Source organism: Sus scrofa, chromosome 5 (assembly GCF_054392235.1).
Source record: "Sus scrofa isolate SSC_HxYL_T2T_F1_AM1 chromosome 5, Sscrofa_HxYL_maternal_Yorkshire_Landrace_v2.0, whole genome shotgun sequence".
In the NCBI taxonomy this organism is placed as follows: Eukaryota; Metazoa; Chordata; class Mammalia; order Artiodactyla; family Suidae; genus Sus; species Sus scrofa.
The window spans coordinates 37,145,472-37,157,856 of NC_139387.1; the positions used below are offsets into that span (position 1 = coordinate 37,145,472).

Here is a 12,385-nt window from a genome sequence, read left to right on the forward strand (position 1 = left end):
AGGGACGGACACAAGGGGATATCAGACAAAATAAGTACGTTACAGGTCCAGACTCCTCAATCAGCTTCAAAGTTAAACGTTCTCTCTTAGTCTCTCTTGCTAATCTCTGAGGCACTGTAGGGGATAAAGGAAACCACTCAAGGGAGTTCCCGTCGTGGCTCAGCGGAAATGAATCCAACTAGTATCCATGAGGCTGCGGGTTCGATCCCTGGCCTCACTCAGTGGGTTAAGGATCTGGTGTTGCCATGAGCTGTGGTGCAGGTGGCAGATGTGGCTCAGATCTGGCATTGCTGTGGCTGTAGTGATGGTCAGCAGCTGTAGCTCAACCCCTAGCCTGGGAACTACTTCCATATGCCGCAGGTACAGCCCTAAAAAAAAAAGGGAAGCCACTCAAATATTTGAAGTCCTTGGTACATACCTTAACCCAGAGTTTGAAGAGTCAGGAGTTATTACTCATATGATTAGTTTTATTTCCATTTAGCCATGTGGCCTCTTGTGGGACAGTCTAAATCCCAATTCTACTATTTCATTGATGAATGTCAGGTCATCCTGTTATTGGTTGTCAGTTCAGCCCCCTTGCCCCTCTACCATTTGTAAATTGTAGGAAGGATGGCTCAGGGTCAAGAGCATGGGGCTCTCTCCACCCCTGACAGAGGGGTGCATTGGGGGAGAGGAAGCATTTATCCCCATGCAGAGGCAGCAAGTTTGCAGCCTCACTCTGGACTTAGAAGGCAAGAGCTGGGCCCACGTTTGCTCACCTGGAACACCATTATCAAATGGGTAACTGGCCACCAGGGCACCACCGTGGAGGTTGGCAGAGAGGACAAATGTCTCTGTGTTCAGCCACTTCATGACTGCCACCGTTTCAGGCTGCCTCGATACGTTGTTGAATTCAAAGGCATCGGGGAAATTTCTATTCAGGTCATAGGAGTTACTATTTTCCCTTTAAAAGAAAGATGTTTTTAGGGTTCACTGTTGGTGTGTAAGGCAGCAGATTCGTGCAGTGTTGTAAGACCTTTGGTTTGGGCTCCGGGTGTTTTGCCAAATACGAACACAGGGGTGGAGGGTTGCTGTGGCAGCTCCAGGGAACTGCACCTGGGATCCACCCACTATGCTGTCCCCTCCTGTGTGTCCTGTTCCTGCCAGTGGAACAGCAGTGGCTGGGATGTAAGCAGAGGCTTGAGAAGTGTTTGCACTGGGAGCTTTTGTTCTATGGGTACTCCTGTTTGGACCTCTGAGACCCTGATGCAAGCCACGTGAGGGTCCACCCGGAGGAGTGAGGAACCCAGGTGACAGCCAGAACTGAGGCTCCAGACCTATGGTCCCAGCCAGACCCCCGCTGAGGGCCCAGCCATCATGGCACAGAGATGAGCCACCCCTGCTCTGCCCTGCAAATTCCTAACTCACACAGAGTGGTGAGCAAATAAAATAGCAGTGGTTTTAAGTCCCTCTGTCTTGAGGTGGTTTGTTCACAGCCATCAATAACAAACAATAGGAATGGCATGCTATTTTACACAAATGTAGTTCTGAAAAAGTGGACTGGCCATGTCTAAATATGCTAAGAAACTTTAAAGTGGAAAGGAATCAAATGGTGATTTATTTAGTTTTGGCAGAAACAAATTTTTCATTGCACCTATATAAATGTATATCAGATATCTGAAGAATTCCAAACTTCCTGAGGCTGCCTGAAACATAATAAACTTTAAATCTGAAATTCTACAAGTCTCACTCTTCTTTGTGCCAGGTCTTGCACTGGCTTAATAAATCAGCTGGTAGTTATTGAGGGACTAGGTACCATACAAGGCCCTGGTTTAACAGTGGGAAGGGTTCCCTCCCCTGGGTAGCTTCCATTGAACAAGAAATGAGAGTCAGAAAGAAAAAGACAAATACCATATGATATCACTTATATCTGGAATCTAACATATGGCACAAATGAACCTCTCCACAGAAAAGAAAATCATGGACTTGGAGAACAGACTTGTGGTTGCCCGATGGGAGAGGGAGGGAGTGGGATGGACTGGGAATCTGGGGTTAACAGATGCAGACTATTGCCTTTGGAATGGATAAGCAATGAGATCCTGCGGTATAGCACTGGGAACTATATCTAGTCACTTTTGATGGAGCATGATAATGTAAGAAAAGAGAATGTATACATGTATGTGTGACTGGGTCATCTTGCTGTACAGTAGAAAATTGACAGAACACTGTAAACCAGCTATCATGGAAAAAATAAAAAATTATAAAGAAAGGAGCCATTAAAAGTTGGGCTATGCAGCCAGGTGATGTGAGTATAACTGGGGACCTAATACATGATGGGTTAGGGAAGGAAGCTTAGAGGAATTGGGGGAGGGGAGGAGGGGCGAGAAGGAAGCAGGTAGTAGCAGATGAAGGAGGGTGTGGGTGGTGCCACAGGGTGCATGGGGGAGGGGCCAAGCCTAAGGGGCAGGCACAGGAGTAAAGCAGCCTTATTCAAGATTTTACTTCTCATAGGCCAAGCAATAGGCAGCCCTGCACAGCTTCCAGCACAGCCATGACATGACACAGGCGAAGCTGCTTCAGTGACTCCTCTTGACAGGGCCAAGGGATCCGATCTGATGGGGAGCCTTTTGGTGGTTTTTGTTGTGGGCGTTGTTTTTTTTTGGGGGGGGGGGTCTTGCTGCAGCATGCAGAAGTTCCTGGGCCAGGGACCGAAACCATGCCACAGCTGTGACGACACTGGCCCCTTAACCCACTGAGCCACCAGGGAACTCCTTGTTGTGTTTTAAAGAAAGATAGACCAGCCTGTCCTTACCTTCCCTTATTGTAAAAACAGTCAGGGTTTAGAACAGCTTCGAATCCATCTGGGTTCATTGATGGCATGATGTGTATCCGGGTGTTGTTGATTAGATTTGTGACTTCAGGGTCTCTTCCATTACTGGTTACAAGATATTCAATGAAATGGAGCAGCAGTTCCCGCCCTACAGACTGTAGGTGTTACAGAGAGAAGCGGATATTGTTTGGTCAGAGGAAAACAAGGATAACAGTCCCCAGAGCACAAATTCCCCAACAAGGAACTCTACATATGATGTCTGAGACCAAAACCAGACTGTGGGATCATTGTTTTGCAGGCATACTGATGTGCTCACTTGTGGTGACCTGCCCCTGGTGTGCTGCAAAGTGTCTGTGAGGAAAAGGTTTTTAAAGTTAATTTTGGAGTTCCCTGGTGGCTCAGTGGTTAAGGATCAGGTGTGTCACTGCTGTAGCACAGGCTCAATCTCTGCCATGGGAACTTCTGCAAGCCACGGAGGGGTGGCCAAAAAAACCCCCCAACTGATTGATTAAAGTTAATTTTTTTAAAAAGCACCCACCTGTAAATAAAAATTTTTATTAAAGTATAATTGATTTATAACATGTCAATGTCTGCTGTACAGCAAAGTGACCCAGTCATATATATATATATATATATATATATATATATATATATATGTATACATACACACACATTCTTTTTCTCATATGATCCCCCATCATGTTCTATCCCAGGAGATTGGCTATAGTTCCCTGTGCTGTACAGCAGGACCTCATTGCTTGTCCATTGGAAATGTAATAGCTTGCATCTACTAACCCCAGACTCTCAGTCCATTCCACTCCTGCCTGAAAATAATTTACTTTAGAAAAGTGAATTAGAGTGCTGTAAAAAGTCTATACTTCCAAGTTACTTATGTTCCAAATACTTTCGGGAGTGGTGAAGAGAGAGGTGAAGCTGGGAATGAGGGAGGGGAGTCATGCGTCATCGAGAGCATGCATGATACACAGGAGCATCTTGGGTACTATATGGAGGACCACTGCAGGAGATGGGTACATTTTATTATTACTATTATTATTATTATTTTTTAGGGCTGCACCTGCGGCATATGGAGGTTCCCAGGCTAGGGGTCGAATCAGAGCTATAGCTGCCAGCCTACACCACAGCCACAGCAAGGCAGGATACCAGCCACATCTGAGACCTATACCACAGTTCATGGCAATGCCAGATCCTTAACCCACTGAGCGAGGCCAGGGATCGAACCCGAAACCTCATGGTTCCCAGCTGGATTTGCTCCTGCTGCGCCATGACGGGAACTCTGAGATGGGCAGATTTTAATAAAGAAAAATTCAAACTTGTAATATACATAAATAGATTTCTGCTTTCCATACTCCCTATTTCCAAGTTCTTCCATTTACAAATTACCTTCTTTTTTTTTTTTTTTTTTTTTTTTTTGTCTTTTAGCCTTTTCTAGAGCCGCTCCCTAGGCATATGGAGGTTCCCAGGCTAGGGGTCTTATTGGAGCTGTAGACGCCAGCCTACACCACAGCCACAGCAACACGGGATCCGAGTCACGTCTGCGACCTACACCACAGCTCATGGCAACGCCGGATCGTTGACCCACTGAGCAAGGCCAGGGATTGAACCCGAAACCTCATGGATCCTAGTCGGGTTCATTAACCACTGGGCCATGACGGGAACTCCCCAAATTCCCTTCTTGCACATCTGTGCAATTTCAGCCGTTACCTCTATATTTCTCATTTGCACATTCTCACATTTCATTTGCACATCATCCTCACATTTTTTTGCCGTATCTGCATGTTATCTGCACTATTGTTTAGCCTGTATTTTCTGTAAACGTGCTGAGTTTTTACTTACATTAAAAATGATGGGAGTTCCCATTGTGGCTCCAGCAGAAACGAATCTGACTAGGATCCATGAGGATGCAGGTTCGATCCCTGGCCTCGCTCAGTGGGTTAAGGATCCAGTGTTGCCATGAGCTGTGGTGTAGGTCGCAGACACAGTCCGGATCCTGTGTTGCTGTGTCTGTGGTGTAGGCTGGCAGCTGTAGCTCTGATTCCACCCCTAGCCTAGGAACTTCCATATGCTGTGGTTGCAGCCCTAAAAAAAAAAAAAAAAAGGCAAAAATGATGAACTTTGTATAATTACCTTTGTGTTAGCTATGTTTCTAATTGTACAATGAAAGTATTGCTTTAAAAATAAACATGGTCACATCCCCCTAAAATTACCTTAAGGACCAACAATATTGGGAATCTGAAGGCCTGTGAAAGATCTTGCTTTGTAATCCCCAAAGAAGAGATTTATTATTTTTCTCATTTCTAGAAAAAAGAATTAACATTTTGGCCGTGTTCTATAAAGATTTGATTAAACTGGAGTTCCCGTCGTGGCGCAGTGGTTAACGAATCCGACTAGGAACCATGAGGTTGCGGGTTCGGTCCCTGCCCGTGCTCAGTGGGTTAACGATCCGGCGTTGCCGTGAGCTGTGGTGTAGGTCGCAGACACGGCTCGGATCCCGCGTTGCTGTGGCTCTGGCATAGGCTGGCAGCTACAGCTCCGATTAGACCCCTAGCCTGGGAACCTCCATATGCCGCGGGAGCGGCCCAAGAAATAGCAAAAAGACAAAAAAAAAAAAAAAAAAAAAAAGATTTGATTAAACTATATTCATTTTCCCCTGTAAGCCTGAGTTCCAAGATTCTGCTTCGAAGCAAGGAATATCTACCTCTTACCTGCAATCAGATGCTACTGAGGGGTTAGTAGGTGGGGAATCAGGCAGCAGATTAAATGACAGTGGTGCTGGTGCATTAATGGAGGCGGTGGGCAGGAAAAGAATTTTCAATTATGACTCCACTGTGGGAATTCATTGTTGTGACAAAGGAAGAGTGATTCAGCCCTGTATGCCCCTCCCTGGCAAGCAAAGAAATCAGTCTATGAATTTGTTATCATGATGAACACAGAACAGTTGGAAATAGAACTAAGAACATTTTGAATGTGTGACTTACATATTTGCAGGTAGCCATAAAATTCAGAATGGAACTAAATTCAATTCTGATGTCAATTTTTTCCTACTCACATCTATCTTCTTCTACCATTGTGTTTTTTCGATTGTTTTCACAGTCAAAAATGGTCACTCAGCAAAGGTCCTTACGAACTAATAATCAAAGAAGTCAAGGGAGTCACACACTGAGTTTCCAATTCTATGTTTTGGAAGCTCAGGCACATGTGGAAGCGACTTCCCGGCTTCCCTAAAACCAGTGGAGAAGGGGCTGGTGACTAAGTTGTGAAAGACCTTTATTTTTATTTTTGCTTTTTAGGGCTGTACCTGCGGCATATGGAAGTTCCCAAGCTAGGGGTCGAATCAGAGCTATAGCTGCTGGCCTACGCCACGGCCACAGCAACGTAGGATCCGAGCCACGTCTGTGACCTACACCACAGCTCATGGCAATGCTGGATCTCTGACTCACGGATCGAGGTCAGGGATCCAACCTGCATCCTCATGGATACTAGTTGGATTCGTTACTGCTGCACCATGACGGGAATTCCCTGAGAGGTGGCTTTGAATGGGGATCATGTGCTAGATTGGAGGAGCTTTTTTAGCAAGGGGCTGAGGAGGAGGAATGGGTCAAGGGAAGGGAGGAGGAAGTGAGAATTCTAAATGCTGGTTGGAGGCTATAGGATGGTTCATTAGAGGGATGTACCAGGAAAAGCCTGAGGCCCGTCTTAGACACAAGACAAGGACTGAGGGGGTCCTATCAGAAGGCCCTTGTGGTTCTGAATGTGATTTTCCTCTTAACTATCAAGCATGCCTGAACTCAGGGCAAAAGTTGGCAGTGAAATCCACCCACCCACAAAAAAAGAAAAACCAAGAGTTAAGATGCAGTGATTACTCATTATTAGAGAAATGCAAATCAAAACCACGATGAGGCACCACCTTACACCAGCCAGAATGGCCATCATCCAAAAGTCTACAAACAGTAAGTGCTGGAGAGGGTGTGGAGAAAAAGGAACCCTAGTACCCTGTTGGTGGGATTGTAAATTGGTGCAACCACTGTGGAAAGCAGTATGGAGATGCCTCAGAAAACTACAAATGGAACTACCATTTGATCCAGCAATCCCACTCCTGAGCATCTATCCAGAGAAAACCACGACTCGCAAAGACACATGTACTCCGATGTTCATTGCAGCACTATATGCAATAGCCAAGATATGGAAACAACCTAAATGTCCATTGACGGAGGAGTGGATAAAGAAGATGTGGTACATATACATAATGGAATATTACTCAGCCATTAAAAGGAATGAAATACCGGCATTTTAAGCCACATGGATGGACCTAGAAATTATCATGCAAAGTGAAGTCAGCCATACAATGAGACACCAACATCAAATGCTTTCACTGACATGTGGGATCTGAAAAAAGGACAGAATGAACTTCTTTGCAGAACAGATGCTGACTCACAGACTTTGAAAAACTTATGGTCTCCGGAGGAGACAGTTTAGGGGGTGAGGGGATGTGCTGGGGTTGTGGGATTGAAATCCTACACAACTGGATTGTGATGATCATTGTACAACTACAAATGTAATAAATGCATTGAGTAAGAAAAAAAGTATTTAATACTAAAAAAAAAAGATGCAGTGATTAAACTATAGAACTGGATGAAGCCACTGTGGTGTTGTGGGTATAGGATGGAAGGTAAAAGTTAAGGTTTATCATTAGCAGCGAGGGTGGGGGCTGGGGGAGAGAAAAGGAGAGAAGACTTTTCACAGTGTTCATTTCTTCACTTTATACAGCAATGAGTAATATTATCCAAAGTTTAAGAAATATATTTTAAATCGTTATAATTTCACAGTTTTTCCAGAGTTCCCATCATGGCTCACTGGTAACAAACCTGACTAGGGTCCATGAGGATACGGGCTTGAACCCTGGCCTCACTCAGTGGGTTAAGGATCCAGTGTTGCAATGAGCTGTGGTGTAGGTCGCAGACACAGCTCAGATCCTGCGTTGCTGTGGCTCTGGCGTAGGCTGGCAGCTGCAGCTCCTATTTGACTCCTAGCCTGGGAACTTCGGTATGCCACAGGTGTGGCCCTAAAGAAACAAAACAAAACAAAACATTCACACTTTTCCTTATTTTTTGACTTTAGGAGAATCTTCTGATAATTGCTTTATTTTGAGAAAACAGCAAGTTCATCAATTATTTTCATTCCACTTCAGTTTTATTCTGTTAAATTCAAATAAAATTTAACCTCATAGTTCCTATCTAAAGATAACATATGGCATCTGGTAAATACTAATGATGGTGATTTCTTTTTCTTTTTCTTCTTTTTTGTCTTTATTTAGGGCCGCACCCACAGCACATGGAGGTTCCCAGGCAGCGGTTGAATTGGAGCTGTAGCCGCCGGCCTACACCACAGCCACAGCAATGCAGGATCCAAGCCATGTCTGTGGTCTACACCACAGCTTATGGCAACACCGGATCCTTAACCCACTGAGCAAGGCCAGGGGATCGAACCCGAGTCCTCATGGATGCTAGTTGGGTTCATTAACAGCTGAGCCAAGACAGGAACTCCCAGTAATGGTGATTTCTGAGTGACGACACTACTCAGAATAGTTTTTACTTCCTCTTATTTTTCCAGTGCCTTTTTTTTTTTTTAAAAGAAAACCCATATTATTCTTATAATAACAATAAAATCATGATTCTTTCAAGGGAAAAAAAAATGTGTGACCAAGGCATTTTCTGCTTGTCTCCAATATTCCAAAACAAACCCTAAGTTTTTAATTGCAGAGGGTGAAATAGAAGTCTTGGAAGTATGATGAAGAACCAGTTAAGAGTCAGATACTTTTTGCACTTGATCTTAGCCAAAAGGCCGAGAAGCGAAGAGAGTCAGATACTTTTTGAAGTGGTGAGGTAAACAGATGAAATTTTAAAAAGAGTTAAACAGAGACCTCTTTTTTTTTTTTGGGATGGTCCTTTCCTGTCTCTGTAACAGCAAATTTATGCCACATATTATTCAAATTAGTTCTTTCCCAACTTCAATATAAATGTCTCAAACACTCATTCATGTCTTATGTATAGACCTCCCTTTGTTTAAAATTCAGTCTTTGAATATGAAACCTTAGACTAAAATTTTAAAAAAGAATGAGGTCAAAACAGTTTCTTTCCACTAGTTTTAACCGGCCTTTCTTTTGTACTCACTTCCTTTTGTGAGAGTATAGACTTAATGAATGACTCCTTAATGAAGAGGCTGAAAGGCTGGGTGAACACACCAGCTTCTGGGGTCTTTCACAGATCATTCATCTGGTCATTAAAATGGCAATAACCCAGAAAGCAGAAAATAAATTCTCTATCAGTTTTCCTTAAAATTCAGTCAAGTTGGAATTTGCATTAAATAGATAAAAATGAGTGTTTTAGCTCTCCTAAGAACATTTATACCAACAACTGGAAAAAAACTTTTGAAGAAACAATCCACAACTTGGGAGTGTATGGTGGGTGTCTTGTGTGACGGTGAGTTTGAGGGTAGCACCCAAACTCCAGCCATCCTATGGTGGGGTCTGTTTTTGAATGTTTACAGGTAAGGCAGCTTCTGGGGGGAAAAAGAAACAGGTCAGTTCTGGGGCTCTGCCTAGTGTGTTACAGACTTAATTCATCTGTCTGATTGCCTTGCTAAATCCTTCATCTTCAAATATTAGCCTAAATATTATCCAGGACACTTTTCTGCAGCCTCCCAATGTCTGGGTTCCCTGCCCTGCCTCTGTGGTCCTTCACCTCCCCTACGTGTGCTGTCCTAATACTGCTCGCATACATTACCATGGCCTGGCTGACCTTGAATGACTCCCCCACCCCCTGCAACGCTGCCATCTAAGGTTTTTTGATTTTTTGTTTTTTTTTGCTTTTTAGGGTCCCTCCAGTTGCATATGGAAGTTCCCAGGCTAGGGGTCAAACTGGAGCTGGAGCTGCCAGCCTACGTCACAGCCATAGCAATGCTGGATCCAAGCCACATCTGAGACCTACACTACAGTTCACGGCGATGCCAGATCTTTAACCCACTGATTGAGGCCAGGGATCGAATCTACATCCTCATGGATACTAGTCAGATTCATTTCCGCCGTGCCACAGTGGGAACTCTACTACCATCTAAGTTTTGAAGGCAGGGATTCTAACCAGCTTTCTCTGTCACCCTGGCACCTTGCCCAGCTCCTGGTATGTCAGGTAGTCAATAAATGATTGTTGATTATCGTTGTCAAATTCATTACAAAGTCATGACTGTTCTGAGGAGGAACTTTCTGAAAAACATAAGGACTTAAGGTTCTTAGGGGAGATATAAAAATGATCAGGTTATTTCATTGGAAGGATTTTCAACATTTATTTTTTAATGGCTGTACCCATGGCATATGGAAGCTCCCAGGCCAAGAAGTGAATCTGAGCCACAGCTGCAACCTATGCTGCAGCTGTGGCAACACCGGGTCCTTTAACCCCTGGTGCTGGGCCAGGGAGCCAGCCTGTGCCTCTGCAGTGACCCAAGCCTCTGCAGTCGGATTCTTTTTTTTTGTCTTTTTCTAGGGCTGCACCCATGACACATGGAGGTTCCCAGGCTAGGGTTCCAATTGGAGATGTGGCCACCGGCCTACACCACAGCCACAGCAACACGGGATCTGAGCTGCGTCTGCAACCTACACCACAGTCCCCGGCAACCCTGGATCCTTAACCCACTGAGCAAGGCCAGGGATTGAACCTGCAACCTCATGGTTCCTAGTCAGATTTGTTAACCACTGAGCCACGATGGGAACTCCTGCAATTGGATTCTTAACCCACGGCACTGCAGGAGGAACTCCAGTCCTGAACACATTTTACAGGGGTGCAGGCCAGGGTGCAGGCCAGCGATTCTATCCTGCCAAGGATGCAGGATATTTAGACACTCTGGCCCAGACTCACCCCAAAAGGGAGATGGAGAGAAAAAGGATAATTATATGAGGAATTTAATACATACCTGAAAGCAATTAGACACTTCACCTGGAAAAAAGATTAGTTCTACCTAGATCCAAAAGCAAAGAATCATCCAAAGCCATGTTATTTAACTGAAGGTATTTTGCCATCATCTGGTATAGTGGTGGAAAAAAGATCTTGGGAATTGGCGAGCTTTAATATTTTATTATGTTTGGAACCTCCTGTTGCACAAACTGCACATCCCAAGATTTTCCAGGGCAGACACAATTTTGGATATTATGTCCTCTTGTTCATATAAATTAAAATACCTTCTACATACAGACATTTAGACAAACTACAACTCAAACACTCTCTTACACCTAGAAGTTGTGTGAAAACCCTTTAGCCTTTATTTTGAGGTTACAATAGATGATCACTATGATCGATACATATATATTTTTTGTTTGTTTGTTTGTTCGTTTTTTTGCTATTTCTTGGGCTGCTCCTGTGGCACATGGAGGTTCCCAGGCCAGGGGTCTGATCGGAGCTGTAGCTGCCAGCCTACGCCAGAGCCACAGCAATGCGGGATCCCAGCAGCATCTGCGACCTACACCGCAGCTCACGGCAACGCCGAAACCTTGACCCACTGAGCAAGGGCAGGGATTGAACCCACAACCTCATGGTTCCTAGTCGGATTCGTTAACCACTGCGCCACGATGGGAACTCCATGATCGATATTTTTGGCAATGTTTCTCCTTTCAATTATTTATCTGGAATCAAATAAGCTATAAATTAATGCCACCAAATGTGAAATTCCAAGTATGGTGTGGCTATTTCAAAACCCTATACCCAAACAAACCATCAGAGTAAAAATAATTCACTGATGTTTAAGAAACAGAAACAAAATCTTGAAGGAAAAAAAAAAATCAGAATTGGAAATTTGGTGAAGCTTAACTGACAGGTACACTTAAAGACCACGGGCCATGCGGTCAAGGGAACTTTGTGGACCCAGGCTCTGACCTGTACTTTACCTGTTTCTGGATTATCTAAAATATTCTAGACACCCAACTTTTTTTTTTTTTTAGGGCCGCACCTGCAGCATATGGAGCTTCCCAGGCTAGGGATCTAATAGGAACTGTTGCTGCTGGCCTACACCACAGCCACAGCAACATGGGATCTGAGCCACGTGATCATTAATCCACTGAGCAAGGCCAGAGATTGAACCTGAGTCCTCATGGATCCTAGCTGGGTTCATTACTGCTGAGCCATGATAGGAACTCCTCCCACACCTAGCTTTTTAAACACATACTCAGGCCTCACTTCAATATTTCAGCTAGAGAGGGATTAGGGATGTCTTTACAATCTAGAGATTGTCTAAGAATAAGATTTTCTTTCCGGGAGGTCCCGTCGTGGCTCAGTGGAAATGAATCTGGACTAGCATCCATGAGGATACAGGTTCAATCCCTGGCCTCGCTCAGTGGGTTAAGGATCTGGTGTTGCCGTGAGCTGTAGTCTAAGTCACAGACGAGGCTCGGATCCTATGTTGCTGTGGCTGTGGTGTAAGCCAGGAGCTATAGCTCCTATTAGACCCTTAGTCTGGGAACCTCCATATGCCACAGGTGTGACCCTAAAAAGACAGAAAAAAAAAAGATTTTTTTTT

The 12,385-nt window shown here is 44.3% G+C and overlaps 1 protein-coding gene across 1 annotated transcript in view; it reads right to left on the reverse strand.

Annotated features, from left to right (window-relative positions):
* Positions 1-12,385, reverse strand: part of CPM (carboxypeptidase M) — a 98,036-nt gene that overhangs the window by 29,728 nt on the left and 55,923 nt on the right. Inside the window, exons 4-5 of the mRNA XM_021091972.2 lie at positions 2,792-2,964; positions 759-943 (exon numbers count right to left, since the gene is read on the reverse strand). Of these exons, the coding sequence (XP_020947631.1) occupies positions 759-943; positions 2,792-2,964 (358 nt within the window). The remainder of the gene's footprint in view (positions 1-758; positions 944-2,791; positions 2,965-12,385) is intronic.